This window comes from Oryctolagus cuniculus, chromosome 3 (assembly GCF_051225735.1).
Source record: "Oryctolagus cuniculus isolate XC-2025 breed Fujian yellow rabbit chromosome 3, ASM5122573v1, whole genome shotgun sequence".
NCBI classification, from domain to species: Eukaryota; Metazoa; Chordata; class Mammalia; order Lagomorpha; family Leporidae; genus Oryctolagus; species Oryctolagus cuniculus.
The window spans coordinates 69,790,893-69,818,106 of NC_142869.1; the positions used below are offsets into that span (position 1 = coordinate 69,790,893).

The 27,214-nt window shown below is 43.3% G+C and overlaps 1 protein-coding gene across 1 annotated transcript; it reads left to right on the top strand.

Moving 5' to 3' along the window:
- Window positions 1-244: 244 nt before the first annotated feature.
- Window positions 245-21,623, top strand: LOC149127384 (uncharacterized). Its single transcript, XM_089328194.1, has 3 exons — window positions 245-424; window positions 18,815-19,026; window positions 21,402-21,623. The coding sequence occupies exons 1-3, from the start codon at window positions 326-328 to the stop codon at window positions 21,481-21,483; spliced, it is 393 nt and encodes a 130-aa protein (XP_089184320.1). The 5' UTR covers window positions 245-325; the 3' UTR covers window positions 21,484-21,623.
- Window positions 21,624-27,214: the final 5,591 nt, after the last annotated feature.

The window sequence follows — 27,214 nt, forward strand, 5'->3', positions numbered from 1 at the left end:
TCTGGGAGGAGAGCTGGGGGTGGGTTTACCAGATGTGTTCACGCCCACGAGGTCACCAAGAACATTGGGCCTCCTCTCATTTGTGTCCTCCCGTCCTTTCCAGTGAGTGTTCATCCTAGGCCTCCCAAACTGAGGCACTGTGTGTCATTTCCCTCTGGAAAAATCTGGGAAACACAAATATATGGGAATGAAACAGCACACTTCTAAGTAACCAATAAGAGCAGGGAGAGGGCGGGCAATGTGGAGCAACAGGTTAAGCCTCTGCTTGGGCTGTTCCATCCTGATTCTAGCTTCCTGCTAACCCACACCCTGGAAGCCACAGATAATGGGTGGCTCAGATACTTGGGCCACTGATACAGACATGGGAGGCTGGATGGAGTTCCTGGCTCCTGGCTTCGACATGAACCAGCTTCTGCAGTTGCAGGTATTTGGGGAGTGAACCAGCGGAGGGAAGATTTCTCTCTCTCTCTCTCTTTCTCTCTGTCACTCTGCCTTTCAAATAAAAAAAAAAGTAAGCAAATAACTAGTGAGTCAAAAAAGAAATCAAAGAAATCAGGGTTTGGCATTGTGGCGTGGCAGGTTAAGCCACTGCCTTGGGAAGCTGACATCCTATATGGCCTCCGTTGGAGTCCCAAATGCTCCACTTCCAATCCAGCTCCCTGCCAGGGTTCCAGGGAAGGCACAGAGGATGGCCCAAGTGCTTAGGCTCCTGGACCCACATGGGAGACCCTGAGGAAGTTCCTGGCTCCAGCCTGGCCCAGCCCCGGCCATTGTGGCCATTGGGGAAGTGAATGAGCAAACAGAAGACCTTTTTCTCTGTCTCTCCCTCCCTCTCTCTTTCTGTAACTTTCAAATAAGTAAATAAATATTTTTTTAAATAAGAAAATGCTTTGAAATGAGTGAAAATAGAGACAATATACCCCAAGTTTATGGGCAGCTGCTTAAGTCTCCTGCGGACCAAACCCATGTGCCTGTTTAACTTATTTCTGCCCCCTTGACTCGTTAAATCTATTTAAGCAACACTTACTGAAGACCAATGCTGGGCCAGGTTTGGAGGGATTGATGACCAAGCACAGCCATGGCCCTCCAGGAATTCACTAGGCAGATGGAACATGTAAACTAATGATTACACCAGTTGACTAAGGGCTCAAACCAGGGTTCTTGTCAGCAAGACCAGGAGACATGTATTAACCATTTGGTCTGTTACTGTGTGTTTTTTTGTCTTTTATTTCAGTTTCCTCCAGCTTTCCTTTTCCAGCTGTCTCATAGCTCCTTTCTTTCCCCGTGTCTTATTTACGCAGTCAGTCCCAGATGATCTCTTGTGTGGACTTTGTGCAATTTCTGCTTGGACCCTGACTACTGCAATCTGGATTGAATCCTCTCCTTATCGCCCCTTTCCTCCTCCGATGATGAATGCTCGGAGGACAGGGATTAGCTGTAACAGCAGTCCCAGGAAAGTTGAATTAGACCATCATTAGTTTTCACCACTCCCTCATCCCTTGCTCACCACAAAATTTGGGATCTCTTCCCAAGCCACATAGGAATGAATTTTTTTTTCTGGTATTTTCTCATTTCTCTGTTTCATCACCGTTGGCACAGATACTGTAAGTAGATGTCTTCTGACTTCTTTCCCGCTGTCCCTAGAATGTTGTTTTGAAATTCTTCTCTGGATTTTTATATACAAATTTATATCCACAATTCCTAGTATACTGACTGGCATACAAAAGGTGTCCAATAAATATATGTGGAAATAAATCCAAAATAAAAGGATGAAACTAATCAGTAGATCCTTTTTGCATGAGTCATGTTGCTAGAAAAAGGGTCTTCAAAAAGTTCGTGGAAAACACATGAAAAAACAATGCATGGCTTTCACTTTTTTTCTTTCTTGCATCAAAATAAACTCATCTCTTAGTCCCATGAATTTTTTGAAACACTTTTGTGTTTACATTTAGGGGCTTGTGTGTTGGTTTTGTTCTTAATTATGTGGATCCAGAAAAATAGGGAATAATGAATGGTCTTTGTTCTTTCTCTGTGTCCTTTCCTCCAAGCCCAAAGAAATACCAGGCACAGAAAAAAAAAAAAAACTTTTAAGAAAATGTTTTATTTATTTATTTTATTTGAAAAGCAGAGAGAGACAGAGAAATCCCATCCACTGGTTCACTCTCCAAATGGCTGCAACGGCCAGGGGCTTGGCCAGGCTAAAGCCACAAGCCAGAAACTCCATTTGGATCTCACATGTGGGTGGGAGGGGCCCAACTTGGGCCATCACCTGCTGCCTCCCAGGAAAAAGCTTAACCTACATTTGTTGAATAAAGAGTGGGCAACTTCTAGATTCTCAACAAACATCTGCGTTTGATGTGGATGACAATCTATATCAATAATGTTATCTTAAATATTTTCTGGGACAAGAGATGAATAACTTGGACAAAGTATAAATAGTATTATAGGAATATCATGGAGAGGCAGAAACCACACTGGTGGAACTCAGGCCATGGGAATCCATCCCTTAAAATGGGTGTGCCTGTCTCTGTTTTTTTCCCTCTGGAGAGAAAGTGGAGCCGAGCCCTGGAGGTGGCTTTGCACAAGGAATGAGCGTACAAGAGTGTGAACATGTGGCCATGGGATTTTTGTTAATGTAGTCATTTCCTTCCAAACACTTGAAAAAATACTTTTATTATTCCATTCTACTGCCATTGCCTCTGAGCTTTCTTCTCATTTCACATTTAAATTCTATGAACCGTCCAGTTACTGTGGACATGCATAATAAGTGGGCCCAGATCTTACTCTAAATGGAAGCCAGAGCCAGTATCCAGACACTAGGAAAGCATAATTACCCCGGGAGCAGAGTTGTGTTTTCTGGGAGGGCTTTTATCAGTGTCTGTGGAGCCCTAGATGTATGTTTCAGCATTAGACAAGGAAAAAGATTTATGAAACACATTTCTCCTCTTTCCTGGGAAAAGAAATACTCTCTTTCGCAAAAAGACTTAGTGAGAGTACATCCTGACCCTTAAGGGAAAGGAAGAAAATTCTATCAGAAATCTAGGCATGCTAAAATAATACTCAAAGTGGGGAATGATTGATTCTTTCCATATGTTCTAATCCTATTTCAATTTAAATTAATTTTGCAGGAGTCATTAACCATCTCCACAAAATGGGCTGGGTTTTCTCCTAATGCTGGCTTTGGCACACCTGCAGTCTATGCATGTCTTTATGGTTAATCTGTAGGAACCAAAATTAATTTCAGTGAAACAGCTCAATGATCCCCCGGAGTCCTTCCTCATGCGTCTGCCTAGCATTCACCAGGGGCAGTAAACACAGCCTGACAAAGGTGATAGAAACGTTTCAAGGGATTTTTTCCAAGTTCTCTCACTGTCTCTCTCTCCCTTTTTTTTTAATTTGCAGGTGCAAAAATTCCATTTGTAATTCTTTAATTCCAAGGGCAATGGGTGTCTTGGGGTCTCAGAATTCAGGACAAGTGGCCAGCTGGGACACTATATTCTGCTTGCAAGTCATGGCAGGTGCAGAAGGAGGGCAAACGATAGAAGTTGGCCCGCTCTCCTTTGCTCGCTTTTTGTGCTTCCTTTTCCTCTTCTAGAAGGGTGTACAATTACACAAGCTGAATTAGTTATCTCCCAAAGCTGTGCTGTTGTACATCCAGGAAAAGGACTTGATTACTCAACCCATGTTTCCAGGAGCCTTATTTGGGTTCTTTTGTGCAGCAGAAGGAAAAGTGCTGAGTGCACCCTCTATTTGTCTTGAGATTTGCCTGCTGGGCACATTACTTGCTATCACTCTGCTTTCAATAGATGGTCTTTCCACCGAGGTTTTAGCATGTCTATATTTAGAAAACAATAAAAGATGTATAAGATGGAAAAATTAGGGGAAAGGAAAAGTGCACTGCACAGGAGAGAGAAGGGCAAGAAACAATCACAGATCCCTTTAACGACAGGAGCTGTCCCTGGCATCCAGCCTTGATTTCTTTCTTACCTTGCCAAGTGTTCCACTGTGCAATGTGGAGTTATTAAGTGTGGAGATGAAGAGAGGAACAATAGCCAAGGAAAATATGGCTCCAGCCCTCTGTGGTGTCCTCGGAGTGATTTTTGCCAGGGCTTACACTAGACACTGTGTGAGACTCCGGAAGGGACAGACCTGTCAGTGTGGCCTTTGTGAGCAGCTCCTTCACGGAGCTTTGTCAATCCAAGAGAAGCAGGGGAGGTCGATGACTTCGTCCCCAGCCAGGAGTGATTTGTGTGGCTTTTCTGCAAGCAATGGCCGGAAGCTTAGTTTTGGGGATTTCTGGGTTGGATGCAACCAGAACGGGCTCTGATTTATCTGCACTCAGATGTTGATGCTTTGAAAAGATTAACAGGTAAAATATTCAGAGGTAAAAAGCAAATGGAAAAAAAGGCAGGAAAAACAGAGTGCCTGAAAGCTAGGAAGGAATGGCATTGAGATAGTCTACTCCCTTCATTGTCCCATGATACCACACAGTGGCTTGTGCAGTCGTCTGGGGGCTTGGTGTAGGTTTGTTCACTTTAAAAAAATTTTATTTATTTATTTATTCAAAAGAGTTAGAGAAGGAGATACAGAGAGAGATCTTCCATCTGCTGGTTCACTCCAGATGGCTGCAGTCTCCAAGGCTGAACCAGGCTGAAGCCAGGAGCTTCTTCTGGGTTTCCCATGTGGGTGGCAGGGGCGCAAGCACTTGGATCATCTTCTGCTGCCTTCCCAGGCCATTATCAGTGATCTGGATTGGAAGTGGAGTAGCCAGGCTAAGAACCAGAGCCCATATGGGGTGCCAGTGGCAGCTTCACTTGCTATGCTGCAATGGCAGCCCAGGTTTGTTCACTTTTACATGGTCTCTTTTATTCTGTGTGGAACATTGTAAAATTTTCCTTATTTATTTATGTATAGTTTTACTTATTGATTTTATAGTGTAACTGGTGTGGGGACACATCTAAGTGGGTACTTAACAGATATATGAAGGCCGGCACCACGGCTCACTAGGCTAATCCTTCGCCTTGTGGCACCAGCACACCGGGTTCTAGTCCCGGTCGGGGCGCCGGATTCTGTCCCGGTTGCCCCTCTTCCAGGCCAGCTCTCTGCTGTGGCCAGGTAGTGCAGTGGAGGATGGCCCAAGTGCTTGGGCCCTGCACCCGCATGGGAGACCAGGAGAAGCGCCTGGCTCCTGCCATCGGATCAGTGCGGTGCGCCGGCCGTGGCAACGGAAGACCTTTCTCTCTGTCTCTCTCTCTCACTGTCCACTCTGCCTGTCAAAAAAAAAAAAAAAAAAAACAGATATATGAGTTGCCATAGCTACTAACTTATATTAACTGTAGGATGTGCATAACCATTCTCTTTCATATTAAAAATAAAATGAAAAAGAATTTTTTAAAAATCTTCTTAGGAAAAAATATGTAAGATGTCCAGATAACCTTAAAATACTTAATTGAGCATAAATCTCTTCCTTAAAAAGTTCAAGGCCATGACTGTTTTAAGTGATGTGATTAGAAGAAATATAATTGTATGATGATGTAGCTATTATCAGGTGGTAGCTGCCTGGTTAGACTTTGTCTAAGACTAGCCCTGTCTCAAAACACCAGATTCTAGTGTTGTGAATGAGAAAGTAATTGAAAATCGTCCACCCTACTACTGCTCCTGCATCAACTTGTCTTTGGTTTCCAGGTAGAAGGTCTTAGATATCACTTCTTAAATATTTCTCTACAGGCTGGCCCTATGGACTTCCTTGGAGAAAGTAGGCAGACCATACTTTGTCTCTGCCTTGTGGTCCCCATGCAAACCAAAGAAAATACTACTGGGTATCCAGGACTTTGAGTTGTTGTGCTGGCCCAGACACCCTTGTTAGCTGTAGGCAAATGAAAGCTTCTGTCTGCACCTCAGTCCCTTGTGGAGGTAAAGAGGTATACTACTTTCTCAGATACTTCAAAAGACCATTTGATAGAGTAGCACGTCATAGAAAGTGCAAGGCCCTGGAGTTAGCCAGATCTGGCTCAGTCTTCAGCACAGATTCATTTAGCATCTACTATGTGCCACACATTGTTCATGGTATCAGAAACATTGCCTTCACGAAGCTCATGTTTTAATGACTGGCCCAATGCTAGTTTAGTCTGTGGCCTTGGACAAATCATTCATCCCCGCTAAACTTGTTTTTTCCATCTGCAAAGTGGACATTCTAATAACAACATTTCAAGATTTGTTATAAGGTTTGTATTTATTGGTACTTAAAGCACTTACTCAGTAGGGGTACAGTTAATGCTATGTAGATAATACCATATAACGTGGGAACATGCTTTTCCATTGGGGGATCCTATCCAGATATCTAAGTTGTTATTTTTCATCTCTTCTTTGTCCGGTGTGGCTTTAAACCATGGATCATCACACAGTTACACTGCAGAGTTCATAAATGTCTTTCTCCTTATTTCCTTAAAAGCAGCTTCATTTATCAAATAAATTCCTTTTTAATATCTTCCACACATTAGCTACTAGGCTGGCACTGGGGATCTGGGAATAAATGAGACTTTCCAGGCCTTATTTAGGATCAGAACCGTGAATGCGTACGTTTTGCCAGATTCTCATTTTGAAGGCCTTATTCCTTCAGTGTTTGTGTTGGTTATTGAATGTTTAGAAAGAAAAAGGGCAAGAAAATCAAGCAGCCATCTACATATCAAGTGAGTTAGGCTAGAGTTTTACTGCAGAGGTCCAGGGCTCTGTCTGCAAGACCCCTGGCAACCTCACCCTGCTCAAAATGAAACAGATGGTAGAACACATGTTTCCTGTAGCTGCCACAGAGGCAAAATTCCAATCCATCAATCTCTTTTGCAACTAGACGGAAGCAATCAGGTTATTTACTGTAGCCAGCCATGTGACCAGCATTGTTACAGATATTTCAAGGGACATAGATACAAATAAGAAGATATTCCAGAAGATATAAGTCAATATAAAACATGCTACCTGTCCTCAAGGGAGAAGGTAGAATGTGTGCATTTATCTATTAATTCATTTATTCAGGAAAAATCTGTTTAGTAACCATGGCCTTTGAGGAACTGCCCTGAGTCCTGGGTCCACTAAGTAGAAGCAGCAGGTTCCAAAGGAATGGAGGGAACCAACAGAATATATACTGAGCACCTGCTATGTACCAGATTCTGTCTGTCACTTTACTTATATCATCTCAATTTATTCTTCAAAGAACCCTAAAAAAGAAACTGCTTATTAGAGTGTGCTAGGAGACAGAGCAACAATACCCAGTGTGGGTAGCACATCCAGAGCTGGTGAGCTCGGTAGAGGAGCGAGTAGCTAGCTGGCCCCAGAGGGCAGGGGAAGACCTCACAGAGCTGGTGGCATCCCAGTTTTAAAGTAGGAGCAACACATATGAAAGAGATCACTACTAGGCAGGTAGGAATTCAAATGACAGGCAGCCATATAGGGACTGACCCTGGGTCTTATAGGAGCTAGCAAAACCCGAAGGCTCTGAGTATCAAGCTACCTATCACTTCCTAAACATTCACCTGCTGTAGTTGCCTCTCAACTGCAACACTTAATTTCCCTGAGATAATGGCACTGGAAGCCAGACTTCTGGGTGCACTTAGTTCGTGGTGCACTTGGGGCCTCATTTATAACTCACTCACTGCTTCATTAAGAAAGTCGTTCCTTTCTGCTCTTTGCTTTCTTTCATTCAGGAGTTAATCTTTGTGGTGATTGCATGCTTGATCTGGACTTGTTTTATGTTGATGAGATTTAAGGGTAAGAAGTGGGAAACAAATGGATTCTCTCAATGCTCTGTTATTGCATTTTGGTGGACAAAATAACCTTTGTTGAAGCTTTCATCTTTTTACAGTTTTTAAAAATTTTATTTATTTGAAAGGTTTAGTGACACAGAGCGAGAGAGACAGAGATAGAGCGAGCGAGCAAGTAAGTGAGCTTCCATCCATTGGTTCACTCCCCAAATATCTGCAACAGCCAGGTCAAAGCCAGGAGCATAAAACTTAATCCAGGTCTCCTACATGAGCAGTAGGAATTCAAGCACTTGGGTCATCACCTTCCGCTTCCCAGGGTATGCATTAGTAGGAAGCTTGAGTTGGGAATGGAGGCCAGACTTGAACCCAGGGAGTCTCATATGGGATGCAGGCATTCCAAGCAACATCTGAATCATTGCACCAAAGGCCCACCCTGAAGTTTTCTTCTTTATGTTTGAAGGTACTATGTTTGAGCATGACGTGTCCTGCCTAAACTGATGTTGTGGCTCAGTTCCCGACGTGACCATGTTGAGAGATGGGACCTGGGAAGAGGGGTTTGGATCATGGGGTCAGAATCCCCATCAATGGCTTATTGCCTTTTTCCTGTGAGTGAGGTCTTGTTCTCATGGGATTGGATTCATTACTGCAGGACCTGATTCTTATAAAATGAGTTCAGCTAGCTTGGCTTGCTTGCTTGCTTTTTTAAAGATTATTTGAAAGGCAGAGTCACAGAGAGAGAGGGAGAACTAGAGATCTTCCATTGGCTGGTTCACTCTCCAAATGGCTGCAATGGCCAGGGCTAGGCCAGACCAAAGCCAGAAGCCAAGAGATTCTTCCAGGTCTCCCATGTGAGGGGTGCAGGGATTCTTGGGCCATCTTATGCTGCTTTCCCAGGCCGTTAGCAGGAAGCTGGATTGAAAGTGGAGCAGCCGGGACTTGAACCAGTGCCCATGTGGGATGCCGGTATTAAGGTGGTAGGCAATGCTGGCCCCTACCTTGGCTTTCTTTTGCTTCTCTTCTGCACACACCTACTTGCCCTTTCACTTTGCAATGGGAATCAAAGCAGCATGAGGCTCTCACCAGATGCTGAACAGATGCCAGCACAGTACAGTTCAGACTTCCCAGCCTCAGGTATTCTACGACAGCAGAAAATGGACTAATGAGGCTGGCGTTGTGGCACAGAAGGTTAAGCTGCTGCTTGTGACGCTGACATCCCATGTCAGAGGGCAGGTTTGATCACAAGGTTCTGCCTCTGAACCAGCTTCCTGTTAATGCTCCTAAGAAAACAGCAGAAGTACTTGGTCCCTGCCACCCACATGGGAGACCAAGATGGCATTCCTGGCTCCTGGCTTCAGCCTGGCACAGCCTTGTCTGCTGTGGCCATTTCAAGGAATAAACCAGGGGATGCAAGATCACTCTGTTTCTCACTCTCTCTCCCTCTGTCTCTGTCACTCCACCTTTCAAATAAACAAATGTCTTTTTAATGAACTAAAACAGAAGATGGTATAGGATAGAGCTTAAACACTAAAATGTGAAGCCAGACTGACATAAGTTCAAGTCCCTGATCTGTCCCTTATTAGCTGGGTGATGTTGGGAGTTGAATCTCTTTACCCAAATTTGAATCACAGTATTGAACCAAACTCTGACAGGTGACATACAGTTCAAAATTTGTAACCAACCAAGTGAAATTCAGAGACAGCTTCTTACCCCTGTGTTCTTTGAATAAACAGGTCTAACTCAGTGATCTCATTGGCAGCATTAAGGCCATAAAGAAAAAGGCAACTACAGGATGGCTGTCTAACTAGTTTGTTCTCCATTGCCTATGTCAGCAAGCTAACTACCTGACCCTCGAGAATATTACTGGGAAGTGTTTTTTGTATGTGTGATAAATATTTATGCAGACCCCACTGCATCTTGAAGGTCTGTGATTATATTTGGAGACTTGCCTTAATTGAAATAGCTGAACTTGTGCATAGGTAGGAGGCTAGAACTTTCAACCTACAATAACAATTATGATAATTATCCCTTTGGGGGGCCCTTACTACCTGTTAGGCACTATTTTAAGCATTTTATTAAGCAGTAACTTACTTAATCTTACAGCCACCCTAGCACATAAGTAATATCACTGTCTCTATGTTAAAGTGAGGAAATGGAGGCACAGAGGGGCCAGTGGCTTACAAACCAATCAGAGCAGGATTTGTGCTCACGGGGTCTGCTGCAGAGCCTGAGCTATAAAGCATTCTCCAGTTCCAAAAGCCAGCTCCTTTTAAAATAATTATAATAATAACATTTTGTGTTCTAATTATAAAACTAAGTCATGGTAGGAATTTTTGAAAATAGAAGAAGTGGTAAAGAAGCCAAAATTATTTGTATTTTTATCACCAAGTGATAATGTTTATTAATATTTGGGTCTATTTCCTCTTGGAAATTAAATTGCATATATAATGCTCTTTTCAAAAAGCATAACACTGCATATGACTTTTCAAATTTAATGCTACAATTTGAGCATTTTCATGTTATTAAATATTCTTCTAAACCATAGATTTTAATGGCTGCAAATATTCCTATTATCTGGAGGGACAATAATTTACTTTTAAAATCCCATCATATTGGGCCATTAGGTTGCTTCCAATGTTACTGAGATTTCTGTGTTGGATTCTGGAGGATTCCTTAGCCTGGTGTTTTCCAGAACTGCCTGGGCTGTTTGGAGAGCTGCTGATCTTCAATTGAAGTGACGTTGCCTACCTCTCTCTCCCCCAGGAAAGTACACCCCTGAGCTGAGAATTTTGAAAAGTCTCCTGAGTGTCCAAATTCTCAATGAAAAGCCAAGAATCTTTCAATTAAATAATTGAATACATTTTCCTTGTTTTGTAAATAAAACTTGAATCTTGTAAAGGAAGTAGAACACACAAATGAGCAAACATGAAAAAAAAAGTGAAATTAGTCTAAAGTCACAGCACTCAGCTTGGCAAATATTTATCTTTCCACTCTACATGCTATCTTATTACCTGTTGTTTTACTCAGCAATATATTGTGCACATTTTCCTGTGAGTAAATTTGGATCACCCTACCACACAGTTGCTAATCTGTGTCCAGCCTCACTCCAACCCTCAGGTCTGACCCCTACAATCGCTTTTAACTGATTTATACATAAGCATAAGATAAACTTAAACCACTTTTCCTCTTTCCTCATTCAGCCAGCCTACCACAGACGTGATTGCTGTACTTTCTAAGAGGCTGAAAGAGCTTCCCTGCCATCCAGGAGTCTGCCTCTGACTTGGGAAAGCAAGATCCATGTTCTTGAGAAAAAGACAAATAACACAAGTCTATAAAAAAGTGACCCAAAGCGGCACATGTGAGAATAAGGAGATAGCCAACCATTTTACAGAGGGAAACTCTTTATCCTACTTCAACACGATCACAGTGTCCACTTGTCTCTTGTGTGCCATCACCCTGAGTTGGTACAGAAGGAGCCCATTGAGTCAGCTGTGCCTATATACGATGCCCCTCGTTAAATGCCTGTTTCTGTGTTTGTTTTTTTCTTTTTGAGAAGCAGAGGGAAAGACACACACACACATACACACACACTCCTCCCATCCACTGGTTCTCTTTCCAGTTGTCCAGAACACCTGGGACCAGGCCAAAGCCAAGCACTGGGAACTCAATCCAGGTCTCCCACGCAGGTGCAGGCACCCAATTACTTGAACCGTCACTACTGCTTCCTTGGGTCTACATCAGCAGGAAGCTAAAGCCATGCACCAAAGCCAGGTGTTAACCTCCGGTGCTCTAATGAGGGACACAGATGTCTTAACCAGAGTCTTGACCACTAGGTCAAATGTCTACCCCTGTTTCTGACTTTTAAGGGGACACTTCTACCTCCTGTCTTCCTCATTTTCCCAAAAAGGTGAGTCCTATTCAAGTTATAGCAGAAGTTAATCCTAAATTTATTTCAAATCACTGTATGTGTGAAATGGGTACTGTGAGGCCTCCGGGCCCTCTGGTCTGTCCAGATAGTTGGAAAGGGTCTTACACCCCATGGAAAGGGAAGCATGGACCAACCATGCTGAGATCACAACTGGTGAAAAGATCAAAGGAGTGGTAATCTTCTTGATTTGTGCCCAAACTAATTCAGAAAGAGTAGAATGTGGTTTATTATATATGTTTTTGCAAGAGAGTAAGCAGTTCAGTTAAAGTTCCGCAGCTCTCCCAGTTATAGTTCCAGGTTAATCCCACAGTGACTCTCTGAACACATTTTTGTTACAAGTACTTCTCATTGTCCCACATTATCTTGTTATTATTCTTGCTTTAAACAAGTATGCTTTAAAGAGTTACATTTTAGGGGATTCTCCTCTGCTGGTTCACTTCCCAAATGCCTGCAATGATTGGCACTGGACAAAGCAAAAGCCAGGAGGAGCCAGGGACTCCATCCGGATCTCCCATGTGGGTTGCAGGAACTGTTATTGAAGTCATCACTACTGTTTCCCAGGGTCTAAATTGGCAGAAACTACAACTGGGAATCGAACCCAGGCACTCTAATGTGAGATATAGATGGTTTAACCACTAGACTAAACACCTGTTCCTAAAAACATTTTTAAAAAATAGCACAACAGGAGCCAGCACTGTGGGGTAGGGTAGTAGGCCAAGCCTCTGCCTACAGTGCATGTATTCCATATGGGCACTGATTTGTGTCCTGGTTGCTCCTCTTCCAATCCAGCTCTCTGCTGATGGCCTGAGTGCTTGGGCCCCTGCACCCACGTGGGAGACCCGGAAGAAGCTCCTGGCTCCTGGCTTCGGGTCAGCACAGCTCTGACTATTGCGGCCACTTGGGGAGTGAACCAGCGGATGGAATACTCTCTCTCTCTCTCTCTCTCTCTCTCTCTCTCTCTCTCTCTCAGACAGACAGAGAAGTGGGAGAGATCTTCCATCTGCTACTTTACTTCACAAGTGCCTGCAATAGCCATGGCCGGGCCAGGCTGAAGCCAGGAACCAGAAACTCTATCCATGTCTCTCACTTGGGTGGCAGGGATCTATCCACTGAGGCCATCACTTGTTTCCTCCCAAGGTTCACTTTAGCAGGAAGGTAAAATCAGGAGCATAGCTGGGACTTGAGCTGAGGCACTCCAAAATAGGATGTTTGTGTCTCAAGTAGGATCTTAACCACTACACAAATACCGATCTCCATTCTTTTATTTTTTTTAAAGATTTATTTACTTATTTGAAAGGCAGAGTTATAAAGAGAGAGAGGAAGAGACAGAAAGAGCTCTTCTACTCCCCAAATGACTGCAATGGCCAGGGCTGGGCCAGGCGGAAGCCAGGAGCTTCTTCCTGGTCTCCCATGTGTGTACAGGAGCCCAAGCACTTGGGCCATTCTCACTGTTTTTACATGTGTACTGGCAGGGAGCAGGATCAGAAGTGGAGCAGCTGGGGTTTAAACCAGTGCCCATATAGCATGCTGGTGTTACAGGCAGCAACTTAACCCACTATGCCACAACACCCCCCCCCAACTATTTCTTTAAAAGATTTTTGTTTTTCTATATCATTCCTGTTTGTCACAGACTGAACTGTGTCTTCCCAAAATTCATATGTTGAATCTAATCCCCAGTGAAGAAGTAATTAATATTAAATGAGGTTATAAGGATGGATTAGTGTCCATGTAGGATAGGAAGAGACGCCAGGGTTGCACACACAGAGAAAAGACCATGAAAGCACACAGCAAGAAGGTGGCTGTTAGCAGGTCAAGGAGAGAAGCTTCAGAAGCAAAACTTGCCAGCACCTTGCTCTTGAACATCATGCTTCTGGAACTATGAGAAAATAAATTTCTGTTTAAGCCACCCAGTCTGTAATATTTTGTTATGGCAACCCTAGCAAATTAATAGGACCTCCTTAGGGACTCCAATTACATATATATTAGGCTGCCTGAAGTTATTCCACTGCTTATTGAAGCTGTTAAATTTTTTTCAATCTTTTTTTTCCTCCCTCTCTATTTTTTTTTAAGAATTTTTTTTGGCCGGTGCCGTGGATCAATAGGCTAATCCTCTACCTGCAGCACCGGCACCCCAGGTTCTAGTTCCAGTCAAGGCACCGGATTCTGTCCCAGTTGCTCCTCTTCCAGTCTAGCTTTCTGCTGTGGCCCGGGAAGGCAGTGGAGGATGGCCCAGGTCCTTGGGCCCTGCACCCACATCGGAGACCAGGAGAAGCACCTGGCTCCTGGCTTCGGATAAGCGTGGTGCGCCGGCCACAACACACAGGCCATAGCGGCCACTTGGGGGGTGAACCAATGGAAAAAGGAAGCCTTTCTCTCTGTCTCTGTCTCTCACTGTCTAACTCTGCCTGTCAAAAAAAAATTTAAAGAATTTTTTAATTTAAATTTAATTTCTTTTTTTTTCTTTAAATTTAATTTCTTTAAATTTTTTTTGAAAGACAGAGTTACAGAGAGAGACAGAGGTCTTCTACATGCTGGTACACTCCCCAAATGGCCACACAGCCAGGGCTGGGCCGGGACAAAGCCAGGAGCCAAGAGCTTCTTCCTGGTTTCCCGCATGGGTGTAGGGGCCCGAGCATTTGGCTCATCTTCTGCTGCTTTCCCAGGCGATTAGCATGGATCAGAAGAGGAGCAGCTAGGTCTTAAAATGGCACCCTCATGGAATGCCAGCGCCAAGGCAAAGGCTTAAACTACTATGCCACAACGCTGGCCCCTTTCCCTCTATTTCATTTTGTATGCTTCTTATTGCTGTGTCTTCAAACACCTAATCTTCTCTTTTGTGTTGTTTTATTTGCCATTATCCCAATGAGTGTATTTTCATCTCTGAAAGCTTTATTTGGTTATCTAAAACATCTTTTCTAAATGTATTTTATTTTTTAGAACAGTTTTAGGTTTACAGAAAACTGAAAAAATTATCTTTATGAACATACTTGTGTTCCCTAAAATTTACATATTGAAGTCCCAGAACCAAAAGTGACTTTGGAGATAATTAAGGTAAAATTTAGAAGAAAATTAAGGTAAAATGCTCTAATCTGATCAAAGTGATATCCTTTTTTTTTTTTTTTAAGATTTATTTATTTATTTGAAAGAGTTACACAAAGAGAGGAGAGGCAGAGAGGGAGAGAGAGATCTTCCATACAATGGTTAACTCCCCAATTGATCGCAACGGCCAGAGCTGTGCTGATCTGAAGCCAGGAGCCAGGAGCTACTTCCAGGTCTTCCACACAGGTTGCAGAGGCCCAAGGACTTGTGCCATCTTCTACTTCTTTCCCAGGCCATAGCAGAGAGCTGGATTGGAAGTGGAGCAGCCGGGTCTTGAACCAGCGCCCATATGGGATGCTAGCGATTCAGGCCAGGGCATTAACCCACTGCGCCACAGCACCAACCCCAAAGTGATATCCTTATAAAAAGGTGAAAGAAACTAGAGTTTACTCTGCCTACAAGTGTGTAAAAAGAAGAGGCTGTGTGCTAATTCAGTGAGAAGGTGGTGTTAAAATTGGGAGAAACTGCTTGAGACACCATTTAGGAAGCTCATGTCTCACAGAGTGCCTAAGTTCCACTCTCAGCTCCATTCCCAATTCCAGCTTCCTGCTGCTGTGGACCCTGGAAGATAACAGTGATGGCACAAATGCTTGGATTCCTGCCACCCATAGGCAGAAGACCTGGATTGAGTTCCTGGCTCTCTCTGCCCCTTCCCACACCCACCCACCCCGCGCCACTGGAGGCACTCAGGATTGAACCAACCGAGGGGAGCTCTCTCTCTCTCTCTTTGACTGCCTCTCAAATAAGAAAATGTGTTACCTTTCTACCAGTTAGGCTTGAAATAAAATTTTTGAAAAGATCCAGATCTTGGGATTTTTTTTGTCTGAAATAAAAGTTAATATAAAATTTCGGGGTGGAAATTTAGTGCAGCAAGATACCACTTGATACTTGGAGTGCTTTGTTCAAGTCCTGGCTCTGCATCCAATTCCAACTTCCTGCTAATGTTCACCCTGGGAGGCAGCAGATGATGACTCAAATACTTGAGTTCCTGCCACCCACATGGAAGACCGGAGTTCTTGGTTCTTGACTTCAGCCTGGCCCAGTCCTGGCTGTTGCAGAGGTTTTCGGGAGTAAACCAGTGGGTAGAAGATTCTCTCTCTCTCTCTCTACCTTTAAAATAAGTGAAAATAAATTATAAAAAGAATTTGTAAAATATCAAGTTTATTTAAGTTAAAAAGTGTAAAAATTGGTGAATTTGGGTAAAGAGTTTATGAGAGAATTCCTTGTATGATTCTTGCAACTTTTCTGTAACTTCAAAATTAAGTCAAAATTAAAAGTTATCAGGGCAAACATTATGGTACAACTGGCTAAGCTGCTGCATGGGGCCCTTGTGTTCTACACCAGAGTGCAAGTTGAAGTCCTGGCTACTCCCCTTCCAATCCAGCTTCTCACTAATACACCCTGGGAGGCAGCAGATGGTGACTCAAGAGCGTGGGTCCCTACCATCCCCATAGGGAACCAGGATGAAGTTCCTGGGCCCTGACTTTGGCCTGGCCCAGCCTTGGTTGTTAAAGGCATTTATGGAGTCAACTAGCAAATGAAAGATCTCCTCCCCACTGCTGCCCATCATTCTGCCTTTGAAATAAAAAAAATAAAATATTTTGTTAAAAAAATTAAAAGTTACTTGGAATGGGAGAGGGAGAGGGAGATGGGAGGGGTGCGAGTGGGAGGGAAGTTAGGGGGAGGGGAGCCATCGTAATCCATAAACTACTTTGGAAATTTATATTTACTAAATAAAAGTTAAAAATTAAAAGTTACTTTGACAAAGAGGACAGTAGCACTGGAGTTTCCCATCTAAGCTCCTCTTCCTGGAGTGCACTCAACTCCTCAAAGCGTTAGATTCGCCTCGATTCAGTTCTTCCCCATTGTGGCAGAGAGGATTATTTACCTCACCCTGGGAATAGCTGGGACAGGAAATTCACGCAAGCTCCTTTAGAATTAATGGTGGACACAAAGCTGAATTACTTTTCAGGCAGAGCATCCAAATCAATGTAGAAAAGTCTGTTGACATTCATCCTGAATGTACATCAAAGCACCAGTGAACTAATATCAAGAACTCTAATTTGTCATTAGAAATTAAGTAGCCACACTTTTGGATTTAGCAGCTGATCGTAAATACCCTGTGTATTTAACTTTTGTGAATTTTTATTGTATGGCCATTATACTTCATTAATAGTGCATTCTTGAACAAAACTTTAAAAATAGGTCATTCCATTTTATTGCCCCAATATTTTTATTCCAGTGGGTATCTGGTGTTAGGGTCATAGTAGCTACCATTAATAATAAGTCATAAATAGCATACATTGATAAATGTTTAAGGTGGGACACTTAGAATAAGCCCAATTCCCACTGTCCTTCTTGTCAGGGGAAATGAGAGGTAGGGAGAGGGAGTCTGCCTCTCCAGAAGGCTGCCCCAGTGCATGATTTGATCTGAAATGAAGAAGTGGTAACTCTGGGCATCATTTTAGCTCAGATGCATCGTGTCTCTTCTGTATTCTAGAGCAAATATTAGAGGGTTGAATGAATCTCAAACTGTAGATATGTTTCAGGTCTATTTTTAAACTCACACTGGCTCTTTTCCAGAAAGAAGAGAAACAAAAATCTACTGGCAGTAAAGCCTTTACCTTTTCCATTGAATTTTTTTTGAGATTAAAAAAAAAAAAACTTCTGAAAATCCAGAACAGATGGAGCCTTATGAAGTACACAGCAAAGCTGAACACTTTGCAGACTACTTAGTAGAAAATGAAGTTCTCAAGAAAAAAAAAAAAAAAAAAACACAGTTGTCTTTTTAAAAAACAAAAATCAGTTGACCAGAGGCAAAGTATCAGGTGCAGTAAATATTTGCCTTTCTTTGAAGACACTGAAAACAGTAAAAGTCCAGTCACATTAAATTGTTCTTCTGGTTGGTCTGCAAGACACCAAAGGATTTCCAATCTGAATCAAGTTTGTGTATTTTTTTTATCAATAAGATTGTTGAGTGATTCAGGTAATGCTCAAGAGAATTGGTAACATTGCTTATTAACACCACTTTCTCTTTCTCTTTAAATAGCAGAAGAGTTAAATTTAAAACTGTAAACTGTCCAAGGACACAGAGGTAGCACAGAAAATTTAAGATATGTAACAGCTATGTTTAAAGATTTCACAATCTCCACATTTGTAGGTATTGAATCAGTAACCTGGCTCTTTGTAACAGGTGAAGAGTATGAGATGACCCATGCAAGTCCGGTAGAAGAGTGTGGAGGCTCTGGGTGTTTACTCTTTTTCCCAGTTGGCCGTGTGTCATTCATCGTAGACTTACTACCAAACCACTGGGAATGACCCTTCATCAACTAACATGGTACAGCAGCCGGTGAAATAGGCCGAAAAAACTGTCAGTCCTAAGGAAAGTACTGCAGAGGAGCCTTGCAAACATGGTGGTGAAACATGCCAAACAGATACAGTTGGCTTTGTGTTGTTGTTGTTTTAACGTCACACTTGACAAATCCTTCCTGACTTTCCAAGGAAAGAGACAAGTAAGCTTCCATTTTGTCATCAATAAAGGTGGCAGGTTGTAAGGGCTTAAATACCATCTCAAGACTAAAATATAGAGGATGCATGGCAAGCTATTGTAAAAAAGAAAACAAGTGCGGAGAAAAAACAATAAAAGCAAAATCTTTCTTAGAGGGGATCCAGGAGCACATTTCTTTGGCTGCAAATCCAGTGTGAATAAAAGGGGGAAGGGGAGGAATGGCAACTTGAAAAGGCCAAATGGAGTGGTAAAGCAAACTTCTGTTTAATGAGATCAAGACACCTGTAGATGGGTGACTGGGTGTGCTGGTCTTTTGATGCCTGAGGCTGTTTATCATGAGCTTAAGGATACTGGCAAGTCTCAAAATGCTTTCAAAATCGCTTCATTGTGATTCTCTTTAGTTCTGGAAAATCAAATAGCTGCCTGTAGCTCTTAGATGTCAGAGACTAAAAAGCATAAATGTGGTGCCATAACAAGTCCAAGGTATTTGGAAATCATGTGTCTAACTTTGAATGTCTGCAATTACAGGATGATTATAAAGCTGACGACCTGGAGCAGATGTTCTGCGAGTGGTTGTTGAGGTACTGCTTGGAACGCCCACATCTCATACTGGAGTGCCTTGGCTCAAGTGCTGGCTCCACTTCTGATTCTGGCTTTCGGCTAATGCCCACCTTGGAATGGGTCAAGTTCTTGGGTCTGTATGGGAGAACTGGCCTCAGCCTGGACCAGCCCTGTCTGTTGTAGGTATCTGGGGAATGAACCAGCAGATGAAGGAGATCTCTCATTTTGTCTTCTCTCTCTTTCCCTGTCTTACTGCCTTTAAAATAAATAAGTGAATCAATAAATTAAATTCAAAATAAGAGATATGATTTTTTAAAAGATTTATTTATTTACTTGAGAAGCAGAATTATAGACAGCAGAGAAAATGAGAGACAGAGAGGTCTTCCACCTTCTGCTTCACTCCCCAAATGGCTCAACAGCCAGAGCTGAACCTATCCGAAGCCAGGAGCCAGGAGTTTCTTCTGGGTCTTCCATGTGGGTGCATGGGCCCAAGAACTTGGGCCATCTTCTACTGCTTTCTCAGGCCATCAAAAGGGAGCTGGATCAGAAGAGAAGCAGCCAGAACTTGAACTGGTGTCCACATGGGATGCCGGTGCCACAGGCAGATGCTTAACCTACTATGCCACAAAACCAGCCCCAGAGATGTGATCATTTAAAAGTAGATGGTCATGATTAGCTGCAAATGGCTGCCTGAGAGAAAATGGGAACCCTAGGAAACCCAACACAGGCCTCTAAGAACTCCAGAAACTACTACGGCTTAATAATGTCACTGCCTCCAGAGAATACTGGTGATTTATTGTTTTTATAACTTGACATGCTTGACTTCTCCAGGAACAAGGTGTGATCCAAGATGCCAGGTCCCGGATTAGATGTCCAGAATCTTAAAGAACCTAGGAATTGGACCTGGGCTCTCATGAAGCAGAACACCTTAGCAGAATCATTTTTCCTCTTGGCTAAGGAGGAAATATCTATTTTGTTGCTATTGCATGAATACCCTTCCCTCCATCCACTGTATCATGTCTGTCTATCTACTAATCTATCTATATCTTTGTCTACATCTATTTAGCCATCATATTTTTTAAAAACTTTCTCAACATTTACTGTGTCCCAGGCACTATGGTATGTGCTGGATATAAAGTAGTTAATGAGAGACTCATGGAGTTTACAGTCTAATGGGGGAGGCCCAAATAAACAAGTATGTAAATAAATCAACATCATATTTATGGATACTATAATTAGCCCTAAAAAATAAACAGTTGATAAAAGAGTGAGTAGCAGGTGGCTATAGCAAATAAAGGTCACTTTAGTTAGAGTTGTCAGGTCATGTGCAGCCGAGTCTTGATGGATGAAGAAGAACTAAATGCATGAGAGGAACAGCCAATAGGGAAGATAGGAGTGTTTCAGGGAGAGGGAACAGCAAGAATGAAGTCCATGAGGTAGAAAAGAAGAGTCATTGGGAAAGCAGTAGAAGATGGCCCAAGTGCTTGGGCCCCTGCACCTGCGTGGGAGACCAGGAAGAAGCTCCTAGCTCCTGGTTTTGGCTTGTCCCAGCTCTGATTGTTGTGGCCATTTGGGGAATGAACCAGCGGATAGAAGACCTTTCTCTCTCCCTGCCTCAGCCTCTCTCTATCTGTAACTCTGCCTTTCAAATAAATAAATAAATCTTTTAAAAAGAAAAAAAAAAGAGGTATGCTGTAGTGTAGTTGGAATGTGATGAAACTAGGCATGGTGATATTAGGATTGGAGGGAAAAGAAATTAGGATTTGGGGGTAGGTAGTGTTTTACACAGTGATGCCAATCGGGATGTCTGCATCCTATATTAGAATGCCTCAGTTCAGCTCCTGGCTCTGCTTCTGATTCAGGCTTCCTGCTAATGCACACCTTGGAAGGCAGCAGGTGATGGTGATATAGAACAGTTCCCCAAAACTGGTTAGGGGGGTGCTCTAGAATCCCCCAAACAGGGTCCACTCACCTGATATGCAGAAAGCCAATCAGTAATATCAGGGTGGTGTAAGAAAGAAAGCATTTATTACAGAGCGCAGAGCAAGGAGGCAGGAACTGCTACTTAATTCTCGAGCTCCCAGAGGGGCTGGGGGGAAGGGTTCTTATAGATTGAAATGGGGTTGAGGTGTGTGTTCAGCTTGTGTCCAAGTTCCTGGCTGGTCTGCAGTGCTCATGGACCTCTTTCAACTGGTGGGTGATATCGTGTCTTTTATTGAATTTAATGATGCCAAAATGGGCTTCAGATAGTCTAGGGGCTACAGACAAGTGGTAGTTACTTTCTGCTCAAGGCCTAGAGCTCCCAGAAATGAAGTCATTCAAGACAAGACCCAACATCAAGAGGTTATCTATCAGAGAAACAACCTTATAGGGGCTCTCTTTCAGTGGCTCAGATACCCAGGTTGCTGCCACCCGTTGGGGAGACCCTGGTGGAGGTTCTGGCTCCTGGTTTGGGGCTATTGCAGGCATTTGGAGAGTGAATCAGCAGAAGATGTCTCTCTACTTTTCAAATCACTACATGTATTTTGAAAAGTAAATTATGATTTTATTCTAGGTACAGTGAGAAGAAATCACCAGTGGTTTTTAAGCAAGAGAATAATCAAATCACTTTGACTGTCATGTGGGAAATGTATTAGAAGAGGACAACATGGACGGAGTGAGACCAGTTAAATGATGGAAGGTGATGATGACTTAAACTTCTTATCCAGGGAGAGGTGACATCATATCCCCTCCATTTGTCTTTGGGTGTGCCTGTAACTGCTTCTACCAACAGAGAAGCAGCAGCAGTGATCCAGGACTTCTAAATTTAGACTGTAAAAGGCCGTGAGGCCTCTGCTTTCTCTGTTGGCCATTGCTCAATCCACCACGTAAGAAGTCTACCCTTAGGGCTGGCACTGTGGTGTAGCGGGTAAAGCCACTGCCTACAGTGCTAGAACCCCTTATGGGCACCGGTTAGAGTCCCGCTGCTCCACTTCCAATCCAGCTCTCTACTATGGCCTGGGAAGGCGGTAGAATATGGCCCAAGTCCTTGGGCCCCTGCACCCACATGGGATACCCAGAAAAAGCTCTTGGCTCCTGGTTTCTGATTGGCACAGCTCCAGCTGTTGAAGCCAATTGGGGAGTGAACCAGCGGATGGAAGACCTCTCTCTCTCTCTGCCTCTCCTTCTCTCTGTGTATAACTCTGAATTTCAAATAAATAAATAAATCTTTAAAAAAAAAAAAAAGAAGAAGAAGTCTACCCATCCTGAGACTACCCCACTATGAAGGAACCCACACCACTCAAGAGGCCAGCTGAGGTCCCAGGCAGCTGCCAGCATCAGCCGCCAGGTGCGTGAGTGAAGGCACCTCCAGATGATCCTAGGTCCGTGGTTAAGTCACACCCAGTCTGAGTCTTCCCACCTGAGGCCCCAGGCATCATGGAACAAAGGTAAGTCATTCCCACTGTGCCTGTCTGAATTCCTGTGCGGTGAAGATTTGAAGTGGTTTGTCACATAGCAGGAGTACCTGGAACACTGGGGGAGGAGCATCTCTGAGGGGAGCAGTGAAGAGTCGCATGTGAGGGTGACAATCAAGTGAGATTGTACGCAAGAGTGGAAGTAGACAACAAGGCTGCAGAGATGCCATTGGCAAACAGCATCTGGGCCCCTTTAATGTGCAGGACAGGTGAGGCTGCCTAGGGCAGGAAGTGGGTGGAGAAGAGGACTTGGTTCAAGACACTGTTTTTTGTTTTTTGTTTTTTTTTTTTTTTTCTGACAGGCAGAGTTAGACAGTGAGAGATAGACAGAGAGAAAGGTCTTCCTTCCATTGGTTCACCCCTCAAATGGCTTCTACAGCCGGTGCGCTGCGCCAATCTGAAGCCAGGAGCCAGGTGCTTCCTCCTGGTCTCCCATGCAGGTGCAGGGCCCAAGGACTTGGACCATCCTCCACTGCTTTCCCAGGCCACAGCAGAGAGCTGGCCTGGAAGAGGGGCAACCGGGACAGAATCCGCTGCCCCAACTGGGACTAGAACCCGGGGTGCCTGTGCCACAGGCAGAGGATTAGCCAAGTGAGCCACAGCGCCGGCCAAGACACCATTGTAAGGAACGTCCAGGGCTTAGTGGTTGGGAAGAGAAGAATCATAAAACGGAGTTGGGACAGGGCACTCAGGGAGGCAAGGATAAAAAGAGTGAGAGAGAATGGTTTGTCACCAAAGCTGAGGGAGAACATTATTTCCAGAACAAAGCGAGCAGTCAACTTTGTGAAACAGTATTGAGAGTTTAAAAAGATAAGAGAAAAATGGTCATTAGATTTGGCAGCAAGCGATCACTTGTGACCTTGAAAAGAGCAACTTCTGTGGCAGTGGATGGGTCAGAAATGTAATGGGGGTTTTGATCGTTCAGGGAAGGCAGAGCAGAACATTAGCAGAAAGAGTTGTGTCTGCCATGCCTTCCGTGCTAGCTTAAGTACGGCAGAAACTGCACCATCTACCTGCGTCACAAACAGCATAAATTTTTGGCACCAGACAGAACTGGGTTGGAATAACTATGGGCAAATTGTTTAAGCACACTGAGCCTCAATTCTTTATCCATAAACTGTAGGGGAAGAGAAAAAAACAAAAACACCTCTCTTCTACACTTAGGGTCCTGGAAATTAAACTGAAAAAAGACAAATTAACAAGAGAAAAACAGTTTATGAACAGCTGTAATGCTGTAATGGCTATAATGGTGTCACCCTCTCCCTGGATAAGAAGTATAAGTCATCATCACCTTCCATCATTTAACTGGTCTCACTCCATCCATGTTGTCCTCTTCTAATACATTTTCCACATGACAGTCAAAGTGATTTGATTATTCTCTTGCTTAAAAACCACTGGTGATATCTTCTCACTGCGCATGGGAACAACTCAGTGCTGAGTGACTTACAGAAGTTGTTTGAAGATGGGGCCTATAAAGCATCTTTTAAAAAAGAAAAAAGATTTATTTATTTATTTGAAAGTCAGGTTTACAGAGAAAGAGGGAGATTATCCATTCACTGGTTCATTCTCCACATGGCTTCAACAGCCAGGAACCTGAAGCTTCATCCAGGTCCCCTATATGGGAATTAGCACCCAACCACTTGGGCCATCTACTACTGCTTTCCCAGGTATACCAGCAGAGAGCTGGATCAGAAGTTGAGCAGCTAAGGCTTGAACTGGTTCCCATATGAGATGCTGGTGTCACCAGCGATGGCTTAACCTGCTACACCACAATGTCAGCGTCCCTATATAGCATCTTTTTTTTTAACTTATTTAATGAATATAAATTTCCAAAGTACAGCTTATGGATTACAATGGTTTCCCCACCCCCATAACTTCCCTCCCACCCGCAACCCTCCCCTCTCCCGCTCCCTCTCCCATTCCATTCACATCAAGATTCATTTTCAATTCTCTTTATATCCAGAAGATCAATTTAGTATATATTAAGTAAAGAGTTCAACAGTTTGCACCCACACAGAAACACAAAGTGTAAAGTATTGTTTGAGTACTAGTTATAGCATTAATTCACATTGAACACCACGTTAAGGACAGAGATCCTACATGAGGAGTAAGTGCATAGTGACTCCTGTTGTTGACTTAACAAATCGACACTCTTGTTTATGGTGTCAGTAATCACCCTAGGCTCTTGTCATGAGTTGCCAAGGCAATGGAGGCCTTTTGAGCTCGCCGACTCTGATCATATTTAGACAAGGTCATAGTCAAAGTGGAAGTTCTGTCCTCCCTTCAGAGAAAGGTACCTCCTTCTTTGATGACCTGTTCTTTCCACTGGGATCTCACTCGCGGAGATCTTTCATTTACTTTTTTTGTTTGTTTGTTTGTTTTTGCCAGAGTGTCTTGGCTTTCCATGCCTGAAAATACTCTCATGGGCTCTTTAGCTAGATCCAAATGCCTTAAGGGCTGTTTCTGAGGCCAGAGTGCTGTTTAGGACATCTGCCATTCTATGAGTCTGCTGTGTATCCCGTTTCCCATGTTGGATCGTTCTCTCCTTTTTAATTCTAGCAGTTAGTATTAGCAGACACTATTCTTGTTTATGTGATCCCTTTGACTCTTAATCCTATCATTATGATCAATTGTGAACAGCAATTGATCACTGTGACTAGTGAGATGGCATTGGTACATGCCACCTTGATGGGACTGAATTGGAATCCCCTGGTATGTTTCTAACTCTACCATTTGGGGCAAGTCCGATTGAGCATGTCCCAAATTGTACATCTCTTCCCTCTCTTATTCCCTATGTAGCATCTTAACAAACAGGAACTTTGTGGAGAAGAGACAAAACAAATGAAAAGGGATTTAGGTGTTTAGGAGTGACAAACTGGAGAAAGCCAAATACAAGGGGAGAAACTAAAGACCAGGGCTATTTATTATATAACTAAAGACCAAGAAGATGTGTTGCATAGATTCCTCCAGGTGCCCCCTCAGTCCAGAGTGGATAAGAGTCTAAGAATTTCCCTCTGGTGTCGGCGTTGTGGCATAACAAGTTAAGCCTCTGCCTGAAATGCCAGCATCCCATAAGTCCTGGCTGCTCCACTTTTGATCCAGCTCCCTGCTAATGGCCTGGAAAATGCAGTGGATGATGACCCAAATGCTTGGGTCCCTGCACCCATGTGGGAGACCCAGATGAAGCTCGTGGCTCCTGGCTGTGTCTTGGCTCAGTCCTGGCTATCGTGGCCATCTGGGGAGTGAACAAGTGGATGGAAGAGTTCTATATCTGTCTCTTCCTCTCTCTTTAACTCTTATTTTCAAATAAACAAATCTTTTTTAAAAAATAAATCTTTTTGGCATGGGAGAAGCAGACACATTTACAAGTGGAGATTTAGGTCCTGCCCTTGGACAAATAGGCTGGAGAGCAGAAGACTTTCCGATTTGTGCCATTTCTCAACTGTCTTCAGCTCGAAATAATCCTTATGCCAATGTGGCATAGTTTGGGTGGCCTGTGTTGAGGCTCAGCAAATGATGCATCAAGCATGATGCTTTAACATGCAGAACCAAAGACGCAGCCTCAAGGTCTCTCTGACCTCTCATCTGCCTCTCCCTCAATCCTTTCTCTCCTTAAGCAAAGGACTGTGTCTGAAGCTCGCTTATATATGTTAAGACCTGTCCACCGAAAAGCAGCACAGATGCCTTCAGTCTTCGTAGTGACATTTCATTAATGAAGGACAGATGGCTTAACACATTTTACAGAAGAGGAGACTGAAAATCAAACCCCACATCTAGAGCCTGGAGGGGATTTTTCTCAGGCCACTGTTTCTTCTGGTCCATTCTCTCCCCTACAAATAATTTACTATGCCTCTAGAATTGCCAGTTGTCCCATTGCCTTCTCCCCATGAAGAAGCATCTGTAAGTTTCTGAATCTCATTGGGTTACTGACATAATGATAATATTATCTAGATGTTGTATCTTTGATAGGTATAGTTTTATTTATTTGTGATTTTATGTGCTCTCCTTCTCATTCTAAATTCACTGTTGTACCACTTTTGTTATCAATACCTTTGCATTCTTGTTCTTAAGGAAGGTTCTAAAAATTGAATATTATTTAAAACCTTTAAAATTTGAATAAGAAATTGAGTATAAGATATCCTCACAGGTTTGGTTTCCCTACACCCGCCCACAACTTTTTAAAGTCATTTTGTTATATTCCCCTCAATTTCCCAGTTTGACTATTATCATCTTGAGAGGAGCTAGATGGGCTAATAGGCAGTTAGGTCAGGTCCCTGCAGGAATAAGAAAAAGGCAGAGTCTCTTTAAAAGTGGATGGATTGCCAACCCTTGGGACATTCGGATCTGACTAAAAGCTCCATGAGAGTCTCGCAGGCATGGAAAGCCATGACACGGTGGCAAAAAACAATCTAAATGAAGGATCCTGGTGAACAACACCCCAGCAGAAGGATCAGGCCATCAAGGAGAGAGGCGCCTTTCTCTGAAGAGAGGAAGGAACCTCCACTGTGATATGGCCTGGACTAAACAAATTCAGAGTTGGTGAACTCAAGGGGCTTCCATAGCCTAGACAGCTCATAGCAAGAGTCTCAGGTGATTGCTGACATCATAAATAAGAGTGCCAATTGTTAAATCAACAACGGGAGTCACTGGGTTCATGCTCCCCACGCAGGATCTCTGTCCTTGATATGTTTATCTATGAAACTCAAAAACAACACTACTAGTCGAACAATACCCTATACCTGGTTCGGTTGTGTGAGTGCAACCTGTTGAAATCCCTGCTTAGTATATACTAAGTTGATCTTCAGTATATGAAGGTAATTGAAAATGAAACGTGATGAAGGGCGGGATGGGAGAGGAAGTGGGTGAGGGGAGGGCCATGGGAGGGAGGGAGGTCGGGGGGAAGCCACAACAA

Excerpts from the sequence above, each read along its gene's own strand:
- LOC149127384 (XM_089328194.1), top strand. The coding sequence starts at position 326 with ATGGGTGGCTCAGATACTTGGGCCACTGATACAGACATGGGAGGCTGG. Across the intron at positions 425-18,814 it reads ACCAGCTTCTGCAGTTGCAG|GATGATTATAAAGCTGACGA; the intron begins GTATTTGGGGAG and ends CTGCAATTACAG. Across the intron at positions 19,027-21,401 it reads CTGGACCAGCCCTGTCTGTT|GTACAGTGAGAAGAAATCAC; the intron begins GTAGGTATCTGG and ends ATTTTATTCTAG.